At 42.7% G+C, this 23,335-nt stretch overlaps 1 protein-coding gene across 1 annotated transcript in view; it reads right to left on the bottom strand.

Moving 5' to 3' along the window:
* SH3GL3 (SH3 domain containing GRB2 like 3, endophilin A3) overlaps nt 1-23,335 on the bottom strand; it is a 45,711-nt gene that overhangs the window by 2,701 nt on the left and 19,675 nt on the right. The window contains exons 2-6 of the mRNA XM_069956617.1: nt 11,485-11,553; nt 9,517-9,589; nt 9,278-9,421; nt 8,011-8,144; nt 6,934-7,092 (exon numbers count right to left, since the gene is read on the bottom strand). Of these exons, the coding sequence (XP_069812718.1) occupies nt 6,934-7,092; nt 8,011-8,144; nt 9,278-9,421; nt 9,517-9,589; nt 11,485-11,553 (579 nt within the window). The remainder of the gene's footprint in view (nt 1-6,933; nt 7,093-8,010; nt 8,145-9,277; nt 9,422-9,516; nt 9,590-11,484; nt 11,554-23,335) is intronic.

Here is a 23,335-nt window from a genome sequence, read left to right as displayed (position 1 = left end):
GGTGTCAAAAAGTGCCAGAGATCTGTAATTTACTTTACTATTAAATTTAATACTATTTAATTTACTTTACTATTAAAAAATCTCCAGTCTTTTGGTACTTATCAGCTGCTGTTTGTCCTGCAGTAAGTGGTGTTTCTTTCCGGTCTGAAACAGTGCTCTCTGCTGCCACCTCTGTCCATGTCAGGAATAGATTTGATTGAACCTCAGAAAATCCTAGGTTCGATCGAACTCGAACATACCCGGATTCCGGGATTCTGCCAAGGTAATAGGCTGAATCCCGGAATTCCAGGCGGTCCCAGGGATGTCTCCTCCTTCCCCACAGATCGGGAAGGCATCAGAAATCTAATGCGGAAGGTTTGGGTATGTTCGAGTTCGATCAAACCTAGGATATCCCGAGGTTCGATCAACTCTAGTCAGGAACTGTCCAGAGCAGTAGAAAATCCCCATAGAACACCTCTCCTGCTCTCCAGACTGGAAAGAGTACACAACTTCCTGTAGGACATACAGCAGCTGATAAGTACTGAAAGACTTGAGATTATTTATTACAAGTAAATTAAAAATCTTTGGCACCAGTTGAGTTGAAAGATTTTTTTGTTAGAGTACCCCCTTAAGGGTACGTTCACACTTACCGGATGCGCAGCGTATTTTCTGCTGCAGATCCGCAGCAGATTTCATTTAAATAACTGAACACAGCATCAAATCTGCACCATCAAATCTGCTGCGGATCTGCTGCAGATTATGTAGGTGTGAACGCACCCTATTGGAGTATTCTGGAGAAATATATAATCTTTTAAAGCTTTTTTTTTTTTAATAAAGTTAGAAAACTTTGATTAAAATAACGTTAAAGAAAATTCAGTTTTTATTTTTATTTTTAAATGTTTTCATTGAATGGCAGTTGTAAGGGGTGACAGGGCTCCTCTGCTGCCACCAGTGGCTGTGTCAGGAACTGCAGGGCTTCAGAAGGCCTGGTCCTGGCACAGTTAGATATCGCTTTAGCTGTATGCATGCAGTATCAGTGATGCTGAGCCCCCACCTAATATGTAATCTAATGCTTATTAGCACCAGAATACACATTGCTACTGGGGAAACTGTCTCTATGAACGGGAGCAGGGCGTGGACAGAAAGAGGCGTGGCATTGATGAGAGAGGGGATGGGCTTATAGGGGTAGAAGAAACAGGATGTACTGAGTGTGCACCCCAAAGACCACTGGGAGATGTAGTCTGATAGCAGTGGTCAGGAAGAGGAACAGCAAGAGACATGGAACAGGCAGGAAACTGCATCGGAGGGGCGGTACACTACTGTAAAACCTCATAAAGAGTGTTAGGGGAAACATAGGGAAGAACCTTGCATTGTTTAGAAGTGTTTTTCTTTTTTACAAGCCTGCCCGAAGTTCCCCTTTAATATAGTAATAAATACGTAAGGAGTTGTACTGCAGCCTTTCAGTACTGGAACCTTGAATCAAACCAGGACAACGTCCAGCAGGTCAGGTGAGTTCTTGTCATATATATATAATAGTCTACAACAGATAAAGCATGCAGCAAGGTTAATGTTCTATATAAAATCCTATTCAAACCCGGCCACAGTCTAAAATTACTACAGAGGCTAAAATGCTAAAAGAAAAACATCCACAAAATATACACAAAGAGCCATAACTGTGACGATGATGGCAAATCTGATCTTCTGCATACAGTATTCCAGAATACGTCAACATATTACATAATCGTACATGTATTTTATAAACCTACCATTAGAGGGCAGCATACAACCATTATACAACTGTTTCCACTTAAAGTGACTAGTTTATTCCTTTTTTTCTCTATGTAATACATCTATATTTGCCAAGGTTTCCTCAGGGCACATGCACACTGCCATATTTTAGTATTTTCCGTCTGACCCTATATTTGGGTTTTAAACACATAGCTTCTGCAGGGTGCTGTAATAAAACGTTGTCCAAGATGTCACAGCTTTTACCCTGAAAAGTGAACACTGATCACATATACAGTGAACTGCCTAGTGCTCTGCATATTCCATACACATCCCATGGAATTTTCTAAAATGAATATTAATGTGTCTGCCAATTCTGGGGGATGCTTTTAATATTAATTGCCGAGAAGCATTGGAAGGCCTGAATTATGCATACTGATGAAATAGATCATGCAGGATATCATTCGGCGTAAAACATAACAGGCTTCTCGGAAAAAGAAGTCAATCAGGTCCGCCTAACATGTCTCAGAAGACGTGTACCCCATGTGATTTTACAAAGTAGCTTAAAGGGGGTGATGTAAAAAAATCACGGTGCTATACGTAAAATAATATATGACCATAATGGTTTAAGGGGGGGAATGGTATAGAAAACATTGTGCGTGAATCCTGCAGTAAGGTGTGGTCTGATCTGATCCCATTTATATATATGCGCTTCCAGCTGAATAACAATGAAGGATTAATTTTAGATTTGTGTGACAAAAGTAAGGAAGCACGTGCTCATAAGCTCATCTGTATGGATACAGGTCATCGGTATTGATGCATATGTAATTCGATTCATTCACTATCAGTCACACAGACAAGCAGGCAGCACACTTAATATAGCCTCCTTTTTTTAATTGGGTCACTTCTATTTGTGCCTTTATTTTGGTGAACCTCCATTTCCAGTATATACAGCATTATTATTTTGTATGGCCTTCCTGCTCTATGACATGACTTCTACTTCTAGTAAAAGTGGAGATTGTAATGAAGGGAACTTTACAGGATCTCAGCTTGTGCTATTGCCTAATGTATAAGTGCAAGTTATCACTGAAGGGCCTTTTATTCAGGAGTCTTAGAAGTCTGTTCATAGTATGTGAAAGGTGAGTTACCAATCCCAGGCTGGTGCTGTAAAGCTCATGATTTAAGTGTTTTCAAAGTAAACTGCGCACATTTGTAGGTGTGGTAGGTCAATAAGATATGGAATGACAATCCACTCAATGGCAACTCCAAAGCATCCACTCCTCAGTTCTCTAGAAAACTAAAGCTATATGAAACAGGTGCTATAAGGACACTGACTTGACCGCCCCCCCACGGCTTCATTTTTTTGCATCTGTATTACTAATAAGTCCCATCCTGACTGCCACACCAGGACATTGTCAGTAATACGGATGAAAAACCGCAACCTAATGCAGAACAGTGTTGGTATTTAGTGCCAGGATTCAACTCTAGAGATAATGCAGGATATTTAGGTTCTATGTAATAATATTTAAAAATTCAAAGAAACATGTAGCTTACAGCAGCTTAATGTGTATGGAGGTGAAGACCATAACACATGAGTAGCCTTGTTCGGTATGGCTCATTCATGTAATGACGTGTTACACATGATGATGAATTACATATTGTGCTCTGCTCACAAGTACAAGATTGCTATCACATCCGTGGAAGGAGACTATTATTTCCTCAACACCCACATTAGCTGTCACCTAATTCCTCTCTTCCCACTAACAGGATTTTTGCAGGATGTCAGTATGTGACTGTACCAGTAATGGAAGGAAGTGATTTATTCATCTATAGCTAAAAAGCACCATCTCTACTGAGCTGTATAACCAGTTGCCGGGTGTGTGAATATCTATACACACACTGCATACAAAAATAAAGGGAACACTTAAACAACACACTATAAGTAAATCAAACTTCTGTGAAATCAAACTGTCAACTTATGGTGCGTTTAGATTTATCTGACAGATCTTGAAAGCCAAAGCCAGGAAGAGACTATAAACAGGGAACAGATCATAAAGGAAAGACAGATTTCTCCTCTTTTCAAATCCATTCCTGGCTTTGGCTTTAAAAATCTGTCAGATAAATCTGTCTGTGTAAATGCACCCTAGGGGCCCTATTCCACATTAACGATAATCGGCCGGATCGGCCCCATTTGGCCCGATTCGGCAGATTATTGTTCGGTGAAATAAAGAGAACGATCAGCCGATGATCAGCCGTTCATTTAGGGCCAGACCTAAAATCATCGTTCCCCCACCGCGCATCGCTACGGTTGAATAGCGTTGCGCGGCGGGCAACCGATGATTTGACAGCAGCAGCATCATACATTACCTGCAGGTCTTCTCCGCGCTGTGTTCATCCCAGGGTCCCGCGCTCTTTATCTTCTGAATGGCCGGTCAGCTGACAGAGCGCTCAGCCAATCACAGGCTGGGACCTGTGATTGGCTGACTGTGGCCTGTCAGCTGCCTGTGATTGGCTGACTGTGGCCTGTCAGCTGACCGGCCATTCTGAAGATAGAGCGCGCGGGACCCTGGGATGAAGACAGCGCAGAGAAGACCTGCAGGTAATGTATGATGCTGCTGCAAGGACATCGGTAATGTCCTTGCAGCCCTCGCTCAACGATCATCGGGCCGTGGAATAGGCCCAGTAAACAAGCGGCGATCTAGCAGATCGCCGCCCGTTTACATCGTTGATCGGGCCCTCCTCGGCCCGTGGAATAGGACCCTAAGGGTCCATTTACACAGAAAGATTATCTGACAGATTATCTGCCAAAGATTTGAAGCCCAAGCCAGGAATGGTTTTGAAAAGAGGAAAAAATCTCAGGCTTTCCTTTACGACCTGATCTCTGTTTATAGTCTGTTCCTGGCTTTGGCTTCAACTCTTTGGCAGATAATCTGTCAGATAATCTTTTTGTGTTAATGGACCCTTAGGAAGCAACACTATTGACAATCAATCTCACATGCCGTTGTGCCAATGAAAAAGACAACAGCAAGATAACTGGCAATTAGCAAGATACACTTAATATACACTTAATAAAGAAGTGGTCCTGCAGGTGGTCACTTTTGAATGTTGGTGGAGCTTTCACACTCATGGTAGCATGAGATGGACTCTACAACCCACAGAAGTGGCTAAGGTAGTGCAGCTCATTCAGCATGGCACATCAATGTGAGCTGTGGCAAGAAGGTCTGCTGTGTCTGTCAGTGTAGTGTCCAGAGGCTGGAGGTGCTACCAGGCGACAGACCAGTACACTAGGAGACGTGGAGGAGGCCGTAGTAGGCAACAACCCAGCAGCAGGACCACTTCTTTCCGCCTCTGTGCAAGGAGGAACAGGAGAAGCACTGCCAGAGCCTTGCAAAATGACCTCCAGTAGGCCACAAATGTGCATGTGTCTGCACCAACGATTAGAAACCAACTGTAATCCGCAGATGGGGGTTGTGCTCACAGCCCAACAACGTGCAGGACGCTTGGCATTTGCCAGAGAACACCGGGATTGGCAAATTCGCCACTTGCACCCTGTGCTCTTCACAGATGAAAGCAGGTTCTTTGGAGGGCTACACAGCCCTCCATGTGCTCGCCAGAGGTAGCCTGACTGCCATTAGGTACCAAGATGAGATCCGCGGACCCCTTGTGAGACCATATGTTGGTGCGGTTGGCCCTGGGTTCCTCCTAATGCAGGACAATGCTAGACCTCATGTGGCTGGAGTGTGTCCTGCAAGATAAAGGCATTGAAGCTATGGACTGGCCCGACTGTTCCCCAGACCTAAATCCGATTGCACCACAGACTGTCCAGGAGTTGGCGGATGCTTTAGTCCAGGTCTGGGAGGAGATCCCTCAGGAGACCCTCCGCCACCTCATCAGGAGCAGGCCCAGGCATTGTAGGGAGGTCATACAGGCACATGGAGGCCAAACACAATACTCAGCCTCATTTTGTCATGTTTTAAAGGACATTACATCAAAGTTGGATCAGCCTGGAGTGTGTTTTTCCACTTAAATTTTGTGTGTGATTCCATTGGTTAATAAATTTGATTTCCATTGATGGTTTTGTGTGATTTTGTTGTCAGCACATTTTTATATATGTGTGAAAAAAAAGCTTATTACTTCATCAATACTGTGGTCCATATATTCTTTAAAGGGGTAGTGCTGCGCTAAACAATTATTCACTAAATAACACACATTACAAAGTTTTACAACTTTGTAATGTATGTTATGTTAGTGAATGGCCCCCTTCCCCGTGTTTCCCCCACCCACGCTAGACCCGGAAATGTAGTGCTCTATACTCACCTGATTCGTGTCGACCCCCGTCCACCATCTTGGGACAATGATGTCTTCTTCGGGCGGCCAGACAAACAGCTCCGACCGTCCCTCGTGCCGGCCGCCCTCTGCCGCGTCATCAGCTGCTCAGCCACAATTGGCTGACCACAGTTATGCTCAGCCAATTGTAAAACTTTGTAATGTGTGTTATTTAGTGAATTATTGCTTACCGCCGCACTACCCCCTTTAAGGATAACCACAGCTTCACGGAAATCTAGTAATTGATTCAATGCCAAAATGTGAACTCACAGTAGGAAACAAATGGGGGATTAAATAATAGTAGTAGTATCAAACAGATAATGCAGAAAATGCAATCGTTACATATATGTATGGAGCGGCTGGTACCAACTACTAAGGACAGTACATGCACAGTACAGTAAAAATGAAATGGAGCAACCTTAACCTGATATCCAAAGTAGCAGCTTATCTTAAAGTAAATATAGCAAGCAGGAAAGTGCAGGTAGAGAGTACAATAGTACATGTAGTACAGGTAAAGACCAGTACAATACATTTAGTGCATGTAAAGAGCAATGCAGTACATGTAGTATAGGTGTTAAGGTCAGTATAGAACATATAGTACAGCTAAAGAGCAGTACAGGTAAAGAGCCATAAAGAACATGTAGTACAGGTAAAGAGCCATACAGAACATGTAGTACAGGTAAAGAGCCATAAAGAACATGTACAACAGGTAAAGAGCCATAAAGAACATGTACAACAGGTAAAGGGCAGTAATTACAAGGGGCAAAGTACAATATTCTAGAAAAGACCACTGTACTGTACATTAAATTCTGTAACTTGAGGATATTGTAACTAGTGATCTTTATATAAGTAAATATGTAGAGAAAGTGAGTGTGCATTTTCCACAGCACATTCTATACTTACATCATTTTCTAGAAAATTAAACATGCTTCGTTCCGCCACTTCTTTAGATTCCTCAAATTTTTCCACTGCTTGTCGAATTTCTTCATCTGGAATCTTTCCTTGTCGTTTCTTCTTGTAGTCATAATCTAAGCGCCGGCCTTCCAGCTTTTTCAAATGATACTAAAGACCAAAAGCAAGAGAGACATCAGGAATTCAATTACTTTAGCCTATGAATGAGTTAAGACATCTTCGTAAAATGAGTATAATTCACTTTAGGCTAGATACATGGAAAACTCATTGGAACTGTGGACTAAAATATGAAAATTTGTTATGTATAACCCTTTAATGTTATACCATATGACCCTATATTGTTGTACCATATACATCAGGGGTGTCAAACTCAGATACACAATGGGCAAATATTGAAAAATTGGACAAAGCCGCGGGCCAACCATGATATTTATTAAAGCGTGCAGAGCGGTGTGCGCCCCTTCCAACAGTGTAGCACATAGTAGCCCTCCCATTAGCGCCCTACATAGTAGCCAGCTGTCCCAATAGTGCCCTATAGAGTAATTAACACTCCCAATAGTGCTCCATATAATAGTAAGCCTTTGCAATAGTGCCTCACTTAGTAGCCAGCCCTCTCAGTAGTGCTCCACATAGTAGCCGGCACTCTCAGTATTGCTCCACATAGTAGCCAGCCCTCCCAATAGTGCACCACTATAAGCTCCAACAATAGTTCCCCCTATAGTTGTTACTTACTGCCGCCATCAGAAGACTGGGCTGGACCTTGGGCAGGACCTGTGTGGTGATGTCGCCACGCTGCCCGAACGTGACTCACTCACTTAAAGGCCACAGGCTTAAAACTGCCTGTGTCCTAGAAAATTATAATATAGGTGGTCTGAGCGCCCATTCTGACCACACACATAATAATCTGTTGTGACATTGGTGGGCCAGCTCTAGGAAATCAATTGATATCCTTGGCGGGCCAAAAATAATGACACAGGGGGCCAGAGTTTGACATGTCTGATATACATGATTTCAGATTCTACTTTCCCCAGGATACATAATAACACCAGGTAAATGATAAATACTTACTATAATCTCTTTTAGGTCTTTGTCTTGTAAGGACTGCAGAGGATCGATGAAATTCTGCTTGACATTAATATCGAGAGAGTCCTTCACTTCTGACATTTGTTTCATACTTTCTCCAACATCCAGCAAAGCGCTGCCTGGTATAAATGGAAAGTTTATTGATGACTGCAGATTGCTGAGAAGCTTTGGGAGATCAAGAGTAATGGCTTTACCAAGCATCGCATGTGTATATATGCCTTCAATAGGGAAGAAAGGAACTGCAAGGCACAGTGCTAATAGAGACTAATGTGACTGAATATATTCCCTGTACAGCACTGCCACATGTGTGGGTGTTATACAAATAAGAAATACCAAGTATAACAGAGGATCCATCCCAAACCACCTACACTACTTTAATCCCTTACCTGCCAAGATTTTGGGACAATTTTTACACTTCAAACACAAATCTTTGGTTGTCCCACCATGCTGAGAACTGTAGTTTTGCAACAGCTGGAGGGCCGAAGGTTCCCCATCCTTGCCCTATATGTAACCCGCAGACAGCAAAATTCCTCTCTGATTAGTCACCTGGCTTGTTAAACTTACCGGCGCCTTTATGTAATTTTAGCATTATTAAATGGGTTTTTATTATTAATATTGTGGCTACAAGTCTGTTCCTGGCAATCTGCAATGTCACACACTGTGCCGAGCACAAGTCTCCACACTCCAGGTGCCGCTAAATGTTTGACTCACAGAGTAGGTAAATGGGTGCTGGCTATCTTTAGTTGAAAAAAAATAAATCAGAAGGCAGATATGATCAATGATTGGTGAAGGGGGGCTATAACATAAACTAAAATGTATGTATGTATGTATGTATGTATGTATGTATGTATGCATGCATGTATGTATGGCATCTCTTGGTTCACTAAAAGGGTATACAGGGGAGAATAACAGCAGGAGATGGTGACAGACCACGATCTTACTTTTGCTCTTACTAGCAGTATCCCCCTTTCTCAAAGTGTACCTGTCATCTATAGATCGGTCAGAGTTTAATAGATACAAAGGGGAGAGGAGCGTACGGCAGAGCAGTAGTCTTTTTGCTCATTCTAATGATCAATTAGTTTCTGAACACTGACAGTTTTATTTGGTGGTAGTCCAAGTGTTCCAACCCAACCCATGGTTAGAATGAGATAGGAGAAGTGCAAACGCCTATTTGCTAAACTCCCTTTTATGCCATGTGTCGCTAAACAAGCCCCCTATTTTATCCATGAACCACCACAATATGTCCACTCACCAAATTCTGAGTCTTCTCCCAGTTCTCTCCCATACCGGAGCATAGACTCCCCTAGTAATCCTTCCGTCTGCGGGTAACCTGTAGTTTTCACTTGTCCTCTGATTTTTGACATGGTGTTTATCATCCCTAGCCTGGCTCGATAGGCTGAAATGAGAAATGGAATTATTACAATAATGTCTAGACCCCAAACTGAGCTGGGGTGAGGGTAGAGAGCACATTGTACAGCAAGTCAATATTACCTGGATTCGGCTGTAAATATTCTGTGGTTTTGGAAAGCAGTTCGGCTACAACTTTGTTGGTGATGTCAATTTTCTAAAACACAAATACAACATGACAATCAATTTGTGCTATTCATGTTGGTTAAATACAAACCCTCCTAACATGCTACTGGACTGGATTCACAAGTAATGTTTATGATGCTTTTTTTTTTTTTTTGCCAAAACTACAAAGGGAACAAAAATATTTCTCCCTTTTGCATTCTGCATCAAAAGCTGTGAAACCTGCCTGTACTACTGGGTAACTTTTCCTTCTGGGAAAGATTCTGGCTTGGCTGTTAGGGTACTATTACACGGAACGATAATCGTCCGAATTGGCCCGATTCGGCTGATTATCGCTCCATGTAATAAATGCAACGATCAGCCGATGACAACGATCATCGGCTGATCGTTGATATAGGTTAGACCCTATTTTTGTCGGGCGCCAACCGCGCACCGCTATGTGTAATAGCGGTGCGTGGCCGGCGACTAACGATATACATTACCCATCCATGTTCCAGGGCTGCTCCTGCCGTCCGCTTCTCCCGGGGTCCCGTGAGCGCTCTAGCTTCACAGCAGCCTGTCAGCAGATAGGCCGCTCAGCCAATCACAGGCCGCAGCGGTCCCGGCCTGTGATTGGCTGAGCGGCCTACCAGCTGACAGGACGCTGTGAAGCTGGAGCACGCACGGGAACGTGGATGGGTAATGTATGCCAGTTTAGCAAGGGCTGCAAGGACATCGGTAACGATGTCCTTGCAGCTCTTGTCAAACGATTATCGGGCGGTGTAATAAAGCCAGTAAACGAGCAACGATGTAGCAGATCGGCGCTCGTTTACAGGTATTATCGGGCCCTGCTCGGCCCATGTAATACCACCCTTATTCTCCAGTCACGTTTCAAGGCTCTTTAAAGAGTGAGACATAGACATGCAGGGGCACTACCACCAACAGATGGAGTAAACTTTGCATACTTTTTCCCCCAAGAAGCACTGCATAGCCCTATTCCACGGAACGATTATCGTCCGTATTCGGCCGCTACGGACAATAATCGTCCCATGGAATAGAGTGCAACGATCAGCAGACATCGTTCATGTCGGCTGATCGTTGCAGTCGCTTGTTTTTCAACATGTTGAAAAACAAGAGACTGATATAGCAGCGATCTGCTGCCGTCGCTCCGTTGAATAGGAGCGTCGGCAGCAGACGCTGCTATATCCTATGGGCTGCCCGGACGATCAGCGATCACCCGGGCAGCCCCCCCGCAGGTCCCCGCCGCCCCCTCCCGTTCTCACCCGCTCGCTGCAGCCGCGTTGAATAGCGGCGGCAGTGAGCGGGGAACGAGGAGCAAACGAGCGCTGACATCGCTCATTTGCTCCTCTGACGACCCGTGTAATAGGCCCTTTAGGCTCCATACACCTTTCGGCACTCTCCTGAAGGAGCAACCTTATCACCTCAGTCCTAAACCAGTCTAGGTAAGTAGAAGTATTCATAACATGGAGCCCTTCAACTCTCATCATGTAATATGTCGTACATATTTTCTCATACTATATTTGTCATTTGCCAGCCAGAACTGTGGCATTCTCTATTGCATGACATATTAAAGAAATAGTAACATTACTTCGATGGGACAGTATGGGACAGACCATGCAGCACACATATAGCGATTACAGTCTCTAATGCCCCATTCAGATCATGCTTTTGGGTTACTTTGGCAGCACATGTGGACATACCGACAAAAGCGTACCGGTAAGGTAGCCCAAAATGTGATGTGATTGGGGCCTCTTATGGACCTATTTGGGGTCTGTGTGCTGCCATACCGATATCAAGAACTCCTACCAAGCTTATTATACAGATAGTATGTCCTGTTTTTTATTTAATGAAAAAAATGATGATTTATAGATTTATTGTTAGGGTCATACGTATCACATTTCATAAAGGCAAGTAAAATCTGAATCTTACCCTTTCCATTTCTTGAAAATCATGATCAAGTTTTGTTCCTTCCGCTCCACTTATTTTCTCACTTAAAAGCTGAAAGTAGAGATCACACAATTATCAGCTATCACACCCTGCTCCATGAGACTCGCTGTGTCTATGAACATCACTACAGTGCACTGTTACTGTTTTATACGTGTGTGTGTATGTGTGTGTGTGTATGTATGTGTGTGTGTGTGTGTGTGTGTGTGTGTGTGTGTGTGTGTGTGTGTGTGTGTGTGTATATATATATATATATATATATATATATATATATATATATATATATACACACACACACACATATATGTATAGGAGCCTCTACAGCCATGAGGTGGGCCTCACAGAGGAGGAGCACCTAGTTATTGGTGAGGCAGTCTGGTCTGTAGTAATTATACACGGGTGACGATACCACAACAAATCTAATATTAATGACATACTGATGTAAGACTAGCAAAATATTGCGAATGGAGAACCCCTTTAAGTTACAAGAATGGGTCAGTCCCATCTTCACTACCATATCAAAATGTACACTAGTTCAGTATGACACCAGAAGGCGTGAAAGAGGAAAGATGAAAACTAGCAAGTCGGATTTCTTTAGCAGTTCCTTTTGTTGCCCCTTCCCTTCCCCCAATTCTGCAGGATAAGCAGTGGCCAAGGAGACTTGTGTCTGCATCCATCTCTATAGACATTACCATGCAGGTTTGCTTTGTTAAATAGTAGGTTATGTGAAGAGCCAGTTATGTAACAGCACAGAACAGGTTTTCTAGTGCCTGGAAGATGTGTCTACAGAAAACTGTTACTAAGCAAATCCCCTATGTATACACAAGAGATGATACAGTGCATACAGTGCAGAGGCAGGTTAGTTCACCTCTTAGGAAAGGATATATAAAGCAGAATAGCAAAAAGCTATTGTAAGAAGAAAGACGTCATTCATGCTACATCAGCAGTAATAATAATAAGCTGAGGTTCTGTTCACAACAGGTTTTTTTATACAAAAATATGCTTAAATTAATTCCTAAGGAAAGGCACTGCAGATGGTGATTCACTGTGACTGAGAGGTTAAGGGGCCTATTCCACGGTCAGCCGATGATCGTGTCATTGGCTGATCGTTTATTTAGGCCCAAACCTAAAATCGGTTACCCACTGTGCATCGCTTCGTGGAATCGCGATGCGCGTCGGGCGACCGACGATTTAAGAAGCACCATACATTACCTAGCAGGGCTTCACCTCTGCTCCGTCTGGCAGCATCAGCTTCGGTGCGGCCAGACTGAGCTGTCAGACCGCTCAGCTAATCACAGGCCGGGCCTGCCGCAGCCAGTGATTGGCCGAGCGGTCTGACAGCTCAGTCAGGCCGCTCCGGAGTTGATGCTGTGCCGCGGGACCCAGGGAGGAAGACGGAGCGGAGGAGAAGCCCTGCTAGGTAATGTATGCTGCAAGGACATCGGTAACAATGTCCCTGCAGCCCTCGCTAAACGATCATCGGGCCGCGGAATAGGCCCAGTAAACGAGCGTCGATCTAGTAGATCGGCGCTCGTTTACACTTTTGATCGGCCCGTAGAATAGGGCTCTAAGGGACCACAACATACACTATGGGGAGATTTATCAAACTGGTAGAATTGTCTTCTTTACCGTGGTTGTGGAGAGAGGAAGAATGGGGGGGGGGGGTTGGTGATTGTTTGGGTTCCCAGTGAGCGGGCACTTATCACTCTTCTTGTCCATAGAGGGAAAACCCTTTTAAATATTTGGGTTGAATGTTAAAAGGGGCTGTACTAGACTGGAAAAACATGGCAGCTTTCTTCCAAAATGAGGGCCTCACCTGTCATTGTTTTTCTAATCCTGAAGAAATGAATTTTATTTTGATACATGTAAAATTTGTGCTGTTCTTCATATAATACAATAAACATAACATTTGCTACTCTGAGTACAAATTCATTATACCACACATTTTATTTCTGATTTCCATAGATTTACATGGATGTCCCAACTGCAGTGCCAAGGTTAAAAGAGCCACAAGTAGATGCCCATTATGCCTCTCCTACATCATTATCTGAGAAAGAAATTTATCAAGGCGACATAATGATATTGCGAGAAAGCAAAGGCTCCTTTTGTTTGCTGATGAATGAGGCCAGGCTGGATGTAGCATAGCTGCTGCTGGGTGAGTCAGTGCGCACCAGGCAGAGCCACGTCACACACATAGTTTATTGCTGACACCAGTCTGAAGGACAAAAGATCCCAGCATCTCCAAGCTACAGCACAAGTACATCAATATGTACTTTATTCCCATGTACATCTTCATATTGCAGCCTGGTGAATTATAGCCATGTTTAAAAATATAGGCACTAAGAAAAACAGTATATTTATACTATAAATATAGCATAAAATTGAATAGAACAACATACTGTACAATATGTTGGTTTTACTGACAAATAAAACATTCATTAAAACAATAACTGGGCGCACACTTGGCTCCCTCGCTCCTCTGCAGCTCTCACTGTAAGGTCCTGGCTGCGCTTCCAATGACATCTCACTACCTGCTCAGCCAATCACAGAGCTAGGTGGAACCTCATCCGAAGCTGGCAGAACAAGAACACAGTCAGGACCGGAGGACCTGACAATGGGAGCAGCAGGAGAGAAAGGGAAGTACAGTATGTATACACCCATTTATTGTTCTAATGTACAGGGACATGACATTTATGGTGCGGACATTATGTTAGTGGTTAGCTGACACTCTCCTGCAATGGTTATGTTAAGTTTATATACCTGGGGTCCAGAAGTAACTCACCACAGGTCTCAGTGGAAAGTGTGGCCCAGTTTTACTGTGGTACCATGGAATTTCTGTATATGTTCCCCTGGCCTGGTAGGTATGACGATTTTTTCATCACCCCTAAAGCTCTCCACATTGCTGCCCCTCCCTGCATCTCTTTCCTTATGTTTATTACCCTACCAGGTCTCTACATTCTGCTAATGAGCTAAAACTAACATCTTCCATAATCCGAATTTCTCACTCCTGTCTCCAAGACTTGTGCTGCACCAATTCTCTGCAATGTGACATCTAAAACACTCACACTCCCAACAACCACAGATTTAAGGGCCCTAATAGACAGGACAATTATCGTGCGAAAAATCGTTAAATCGTTCGAATTTAAACAATAATCGTTCTGTGTAATTGCAGGCAACGATCGAAAAATCGTTCGTATGTTGTTGATTTAGATCTGAACCTAAAATTATCGTTAATTGTCCGCTATTCGTTCGCTGTAATTCCACATTCGTTCGCTCAAGTTCCGCATTTTTTCACTAATCGTTCAGTGTAATAGCACATTGCCCATTTTTTTTCTGGGATCAGAAGGAATAAACGATCATAGTAACGATCGCAATAACGATCATATTAACTATCGTAACTAACAATTATCATTCTGTGTAATGTGGTGAACGATTTCAGGTTAACGATAAACAATCTCGTTTGCGATCATTAATCGTTAGTCGTTAATCGTTAAAAATCGCTCAGTGTAATAGGACCCTAAGAGTGCCCCAAAACAGGCCTCTTTAGGCAGGCTTATGACATTACCTACATGACTTTCCCTACATCACCTTTCATTCAGCAGTGTCCCACTACGCTCAATGCACTTTGTATCTGATTAGATAGAATCAGATTGATCAGAATTGTTGGCGCTATATAAAGATCTTTTTTGTATTACCAATGATTCACAACATTGCAACGTAATGAGGATAATGGCGTTTTCTGACACTTTTGATGTCTTCTCATTAGTAAGCCCCTGTGTTAGGGTAGCGTACGGTAGGCCTCATCACATAAGTGGTATCTGTATTTGATGTCCTCCACTAGCGTGAGTCACCCAGTATGTATGAAGTCACATGCATAACAACTATAACAAATGGAAGAAATCAAACTTCTCTAAATATGTGCACATAATACAAGGAGTTCAGTGGGTATGTGTTCCATGCCTCTCTATAATTCACTGGCTGCGACCTCTGGCTAGTCAGGATCTGCAATCACTATCACTAATCACTTAGATGGGCATTGATTCTCTGAGCAATCTACCAGCTCTGAGCTGTAAGCATTGTAGGAGAACAGGTGCAGATAACACTGAGCGGAGCACAATAAATCCCAGGATATAGGAAGTCTACATAACCGAAACATTGCCGATACTGATCAACAAGTTCTTGTCCCTTTCAGAGAAGGTCATGGTATTCTCACCAGATCTCGTCATCATTGCTGATGGTCACTGGCCAGCAGTCTTCTGTGTATGGGGGGCATATAGACTCTACTTCCACAAATAATGCCAGGAGAATAAATGATGTTGAATTTTTATAGTGGATGCCTTTGTCCTTCCTAAAGACAGGCCACTGTCTAAGGCAGGGGTAGGGAACCTTGGCTCTCCAGCTGTTGCAAAACTACAACTTCCATCATGCCTGGACAGCCAAAGCTTTAACTTTGGCTGTCCAGGCATGATGGGAGTTGTAGTTTTGCAACAGCCGGAGAGCCAAGGTTCCCTACCCCTGGGCTAAGGTGTCTAACTGCAGCTCAAGGTGCCCATACACCTATAACAGGTGTTGGCTAAACACTCATTTAGCCAATTGCTATTTCTCCCAAAAATCATTCAAATGGGAAAAGGGAAAATGGGAAAATTCTGTCGGCAGCATATCTCCAGAGAGGATAAAAGAGCACTAGAATAAACCAGAAGTCAGAGGTCCACCATACACATTATTAGGCTGGGTTCACACTATGTATATTTCAGTCAGTATTGTGGTCCTCATATTGCAACCAAAACCAGGAGTGGATTAAAAACACAGAAAGGCTCTGTTCACACAATGTTGAAATTGAGTAGATGGCCGCCATTTAATGGCAAATATTTGCTGTTATTTTAAAACAACGGCTGTTATATTGAAATAATGGCAATTACTGTTATATGGCGGCCATCCACTCAATTTCAACATTGTGTGAACAGATCCTTTGTGTTTTTAATCCACTCCTGGTTTTGGTTGCAATATGACGACCTGACACGAGGACCTGCCTGAAATATACTGTGTGTGAACCCAGCCTAAATAGGTAGGTTTGGCTTCTTTCAGTGTGTATGAGGGCCTTTACTCCTGTCTTCCTATTAAAAGCACATGCATGCTTGACTGAGCCGAGCATGGACGAGAATAGATAAGTCAAAATACTGTATATGACAACTACAACTACTGAAGGTGCATAGGCACCTTTAAAGATCCACAATATAGACCTATAGCTAATCTCTATGCCATATCCAGAGTATGTGTACATGCCAGTGCCCTGTATCTGATGCATTACGAATTATGTCAGTAATCCCAGTCACCCACAATAAGGGTCCTATTACAAGAACGGATATTGGCCAATTAGCGGATGTTCTGAGCAATAATCATTTTGTGTTCTCATATTGAAAGGCAATGATCAGTCCGCATGCACAATGTCGGCTGAACGTTGTCCTATAGGATGTTCTAAAATTACAATGAAGATAGCGATGCAGCTCTCCTCTATGGGCCACCTACACGGTGTATAGATCGTCCGGGCAGCCCCTCCTGCAGCTGCCTGCGCCCCCCCTGCTCCTCCTCACTCAATGTCTGTGTGTAATAGTGCCAGCAGTGAGCGGGAAACAAGAAGTGAGCGCTGATCTGATCAATGTAAATGTCATGCAGATCCAAAAGTGTGAATCTACCCTCAGAAATAAAAAAAGGTGTTGAACAAAGGTGTGAAACATGGTGCTAGCACCCATTACCAACTGTATTCTACCTGTCCATCTCTAGAGAACATGTCACATAATATTACTGCCAATCAGCTAAGTTATGAATAGCTGTACTTTCAGTCTCTGGAGAACCCATATCAGACAAGCCTTAACTTGCTTTATTGTTTACTGAGCATTTTCTATATTCACTGACAACAATCTAACCATCAGGTTCAATGGCAGGCAGCCAGGGACAAGGCTTCCAGTGGAAGCATGATAAGACAGCCATTGTTGAGGTCACTAGCAATGTGCTTATTCCTTACATCTCCTCTGGATGTGTCCCTACTGTTACATTCTGGGAAATCAAACAAGGAAAAAGGAAACCATGTTAGAAATATGTCCTAGTTCATATCCTGTTTTGCAGGATTTTTTTTTTTTTTTTAATAAAGAAATGCTGCACTGGGTTCAAAATACTGTGGTGTGCATCATGTGCATACCTGCTACCCAAACCTGTAATAGGAGTTATAAGGTTTCAGCTATGAATATGACACCACTGCCTATACATGAACATAAATCCAGGAGCCTCAGCTTAAGAAAGCTATATAACTCTTAGGGGGACATTTATCAAGTCCGGCGTTTTCTGCGCCGGACTTAAAAATTCCCCCGCATTTCCGGCGCTACGGAGATTTACGTAGAGGCTGCCTCTACATAAATCCCGTGCAAGCCGGTGCGCACAGCCGAAAACCTACGCCAGCTGAGAGCTGGAGTAGGTTTTCGGCGTATCTTTAAAAAAAAAAAAAAAAAAAAAAAAAAAAAAGATAACTCGCACCGAATATGAGTCCGTGCCCCCCCCCCCCCCGCAGCCCAATAAACCACACAGAACCTTTTAATATAAAAATAAAGTTCAATTTGGCTGAAATAAGTACTCCGTACTGGACCGCATGGAAATCCACGGCCGTGCGTTGGAACAGTTCCGGCCGCAAAATGGTCATGTTCATTTTTCACGGCGCCATATACGATCCGGCCGTAGGCTCATACGTAGTGTGCATTGTGTGGCCGTATATCGTATACTTTCAAGCGTACGCATCAACCTCAAAACTACGGGCGTATATTCGCGGTTCGCACTACGGACGGAAAGATACATAGTGTGAACATAGCCAAACGTGCGTTTACACAGGCAGATTTATCTGACAGATTTTTTTAAGCCAAAGCCAGGAGCAGACCCTAAACAGAAAGGCTCTGTTTACACAATGTTGAAATTGAGTGGATGGCCGCCATATAACAGTAAATAACTGCCATTATTTCAATACAACGGCTGTTGTTTTAAGAGAACAGCAAATATTTGCCATTAAATGACGGCCATCCACTCAATTACAACATTATGTGAACAGATCCTTTCTGTGCTTTCAATCCACTCCTGGTTTTGGTTGCTTCGAGGACCTGACATGAGGACCAAATACTGCCTGAAATATACTGTGTGTGAACCCAGCCTAAAAGAGCAAAATCTCCTATTATTTATAGGCAAAGGGTAGCCATCACAAAGCTGTGTCAGAACTCACTGTATCACAATGAATTATGATGCAGAGAGACCTGTAATAGGTGAAGAGTTCAGTCCGTGATATACATGTGGCATACGGACTGTACCAGGGACATGGGAACGCAGCCTTAAAGTCACTATTGCTGCTGTGGATGGACTAACTGATCATCTGGACTGGGAATACACAACAGTATCTATATCAAAGTCAAGAAACAATGCTTTACAACAATACCCCATTTGCTAGTCCAGAATTATTAGATGGGAAATAAAATTTAACATCTATAGCTTAATGACCTGTCTAGTCTACCCTACATCTCTTTCATAGTTGTATGGAGAATAAAGATTACCGATATTCTGCCAGTTCTAATTCATAGTGCATTTATCGACAGTATATGTATAGATATAACTGGATGAAAGCAAGCTGCAGAAATGCTGTGAGACTATACAAGCTAAGTGTATGTTCACACTGAGGAATCAGGAATTTGTAGCGGAATCTGCTCTTAATTTCCTTAAAATTCTGCTTGAAAATTCCACTTGTAAAATATTGACAGAGCAATGTCCCTTTGTGTTCAATGGGTTTTCTTCTCTGTTGTTGACATGGCTAGAGAAATCCTAAAGAAGTAAATGGGGCTTGAATTCCGCTCAAATTCTGCAAGAGCTGAATAGGCGAATTTCAAGCAGAAAACTTTCCTCTCCAATTCCTCGCCTATTCCTTAGTGTGATCGTACCCGAAATCAGGACTGGACCGGGACTAAAACTCAGCTCTGACTCACAAACTACATTACAAGCCCATCTAGCATTTGCCACAACTGCCATTTGGTCAGTCCAACCCTGAGCTAAATTACACTACATAGTCATCCTAAATCCGCTATTGATCAATATCTTCAGATGTAATTCCTAATTTCCTTAGGTCAATAGATCATATGTAAAGGATAAAATGACCTGTCCTGTGTATGATATGTATACACATATATGTATATATGGGAATGATGTGATAAAGAACCCACTCTCCTTCAGATTATTTCCATTGCCCTCCGTTATCCACCAATTCCATTTACAGAATATAGTTATTAGTTCTGTTCTGCCTAGCATCAATACAAATAATTATTTAAGTGTTAACTTTTTCACTTACTGCTGAACTCTAACAGCCGGCACCAGTTCTTATAATACTTTGTTCCTGGAAGCTATAATCTCTCTGAGGGTAGCATTCTATTGTCTGAAGGGGGTTTCCGCCATATATACTTCTGCAGCCCCTTATAATACCATATTAGTATAACCTGGCTCAGCCTCACAGTGTAATGTATGGGTGTCCTGTACTTTGCTCAGAGTGAATCCTTGTAGGGACTTGCGCTCAGCTACAATGTTTACACACAGAAATGCTCGGTTCAATGGGCACAGGAGGAAGGAAGGACTTTTATTTGTTACAAATATTTTATTGCAGACCTTGTTATTCTTTACGAATAAGACACTCATCTAGCTGGGCTTTCTTTGGCCTTCAGATCCTTAGCAATTCGTCACAGCATAGATTCAACTAGATGTGGAAATTATTTAGCAGGAATACTGTCCTGAGGGGACAGGATAGCCACAAAGTGACGGATAAAGGGGTGCTGGGTGTTGGCACCCTGCTGATCATACAATGATGAACCATCTATTCTGTTTAGTACATACCGGTAAGCGTTATCATAGTAGTGGGGGGATGCTCTAAGCCAGGTCATGAGATCCCTGAATTCTGCAAGTTTTTAAAGCGTAACTGTCATATTTTTTTTTTATTGCAGAAATCAGTAGTATAAGCGATTTTAAGAAACTCTGTAATAGATTTTATCAGCCAAAAAAGACTCCTTCTGTCTTTAAGAAGCAATCTCCCAGCCTCCCCCCCCCCCCCTGACTTCTTATCTGTGCATTATCAGGCAAACACGTCTTCATTACAGAGAAGCCAGTGAAGACGAGTTCTGCTCTCTCCATTGTAAGCCTATGAAGGGGGGAGGGGCTGAGGGAGATGAGGGAGCAGGAAGAGGTGACATGAAGGTCAGCTGTCTGTAGACTCTCTGGGCACCTAAACCGCAGGATTCTGGTGTCAGAAAGGTCAGTGCTTATCTATGAACTTACTGAGAGAAGATTGCAGGGTGTTGTGCTGTGCAGGACTGCTCCGTGCTCAGTCACTCCTAACAGCCCCTCCCCTCTCCATAGCCACATAATGGACAGAGAAATCCTGCTTCATCTGATGGGGAGGCTGGGAGACTGCTTTTTCAGTACAGAAGGAAACTCTTTTGGTTTATAAAACCTATTACAGAGTTTCTTAAAATCGCTTGAACTGTTGATATTTAATGTTTTCAAAAAAATGACCCTAAAATGACAGTTACGCTTTAAGTTAGATATGAAAAAAGGATTTAGGAGCAGACTGTTTTCTAATCTTTAATGCTCTTTAGTATTGTGGCAATATTGTTTGTAAAGTTACAGAAGATGATAGGAAAACCTTTCAGTGCAGTGAATGTGTGCAGATATACTAAATATAAGAACGGATGAAGAAGAAGAAGTGGACGCCAGCACCTTGTGAGCCAAGGGGAAACTAAGCACCTGACCTGAGCGGAAAAGAGGTGTGAGGACACAGGGAAAGTTCACATCCAGGAAGGACAGAAGGGTGAATGAGTGATACAAACAGGAACAACATGATCATCAGCTCTGAACATAGAGAGTAAAGCTGCAGCTGCTGCGGCTTCCTATCATTAACCAGACAAGCCCTACCAGTACTGATGCAGTAGAGGAGGACGCCAGGTTAGGGTCCACCTTTAGCAGCCACAGAAAAATAAAATCACTGCTGTCTGTGCATTATGCAGATAGACCAAATATTTCTAGGATGACATTTAATTCTTTAAGGAACAATCTAGTTGTTAAAAAAGCAGCAAATATTCTAAAACAACTACTACTTATTTAATTGCCCACCATTCCAGCGCAGATGCTCCAGAAGTCCCCCACCGCTCTTTGTTTACAAGGTGCCGACAATGACGTGTTTACAAGCATGTGACTACTGGAGCCTGTCAGCGGCATTAGTCAGCAGGAGACTGCTAAAGGATCTGTGCTATATGGGAGCAGGATTCTACAGCTGTGTGGTGTCTTTCATTATTTTAGAACATTTGCACTGCTTTTCGACTGATTAATCAATCATGGTATACATGGTATAAACTGTGTGGGTTGAGCAAAGCTGGATAGTCTTGTATTTTCAGCTTTTATACAGCTGGAAAAATCCAACCGCACAGATCACAGATTCGTAATGCTTGGTCAGTCAAAACATTCTCAACTGGAAGATAGAGGGATTAAATGTCATAAGTGTCAAAAATGGAACTCTGATCCCACCGGGTAAAGTCGGTATTAATCACTGCATATAATGCCTCAGCCGAGGAAGGACAGCCACGTGTGACAGCAGAACAAGCACATGTATTCAGATGGGGCATGTTCTAATGATATAACTGGACGGTCCTAATGACATCATCTCATTGCCCATTAAGAAAACATGAGTTATGAGTTATATGGTAATATACAGAATGTACAGCTTTCAGCCTGAGGGCTTTGTGCTTTTACCTGGTTAGGTAGCTCCTCTGTGATTAAGGTCACTTAAGTATTAAGAGAGATTAATGCAAATGTGTATATATACCTACCTTGAGTCATGACGGATGAGCAAATATGATAATGTGGTACTACAATTCAAAGCCTTAAAAGTCCTCTGGGAATAGTGGTTGTTTTGGAGAAAGAAAGACTATATGACAGTACATGCTGAGCATGCGGCAGCACAAGGCCTCTTTCCTCATTCCTTCCTGAACCATATTACCATTATTCATTCTTATTACTATATGTTCTGAATTGCAGAAGTGCTTATTTTCTGGTTTTCCTATTACCGACTTTACATGAATCAGCATTATGCATTGTCTATGATTGTGTGCGACACAATTCAAATGCTGTCAGTTGTGGGTGAGTGTTATATAAAAAAAGGAGGGCACACACGGTATCAGGTCCATCACACTTGAGCCCCACTGGTATAACTAGGGTCCATCCCTGTAATTTTTCTGGAAAGTACTATGTGCTCCCATAATACATACATAATGTAGAGCTTACTGTGTATGTATTGTTAAAAGAAGTGTATTCTTAGAAAATCCCAAATGCCAGGCTCATATGTTCAGTGGCTGTGTGTAAATGCCTACACAAGATGGATCTCATTTTAGCTTGCCTCTATGAGCAGCCGGCACATCTGTTCAGATATACCCTATGGCTACCTGAGTCAGCAAGAAGATAAGCGGCTTCACGTGCTGCTAATCAATAAGAATAATAGAAGGCACCAGTCTTCATTATACGCCGCCACACAATGAGGTCCATCAGATGCTGAATGAGCGCTTTGTTTCATGAGCCGAAAGACAGCGATTTTATAAAGGCTGATGAAAACCATTACATCCAGTTAACTAAGAGTGTTTCCTCCGACAGTAACATTATGTCACCAGTAAAAAGAATGTTATGTTTTCTTCTAAGAGAATCTGTAAGAGAAATACGGGTGACAATCATTACCTATAGAGATGAGCGAACCGGGTTTGGGTTCGAGTCCATCCGAACCCGA

Source organism: Dendropsophus ebraccatus, chromosome 1 (genome assembly GCF_027789765.1).
Source record: "Dendropsophus ebraccatus isolate aDenEbr1 chromosome 1, aDenEbr1.pat, whole genome shotgun sequence".
NCBI lineage: Eukaryota > Metazoa > Chordata > Amphibia > Anura > Hylidae > Dendropsophus > Dendropsophus ebraccatus.
The sequence above is the reverse complement of the archived record's forward strand: the minus strand, read 5'-3'. Positions and strand labels throughout refer to the sequence as shown.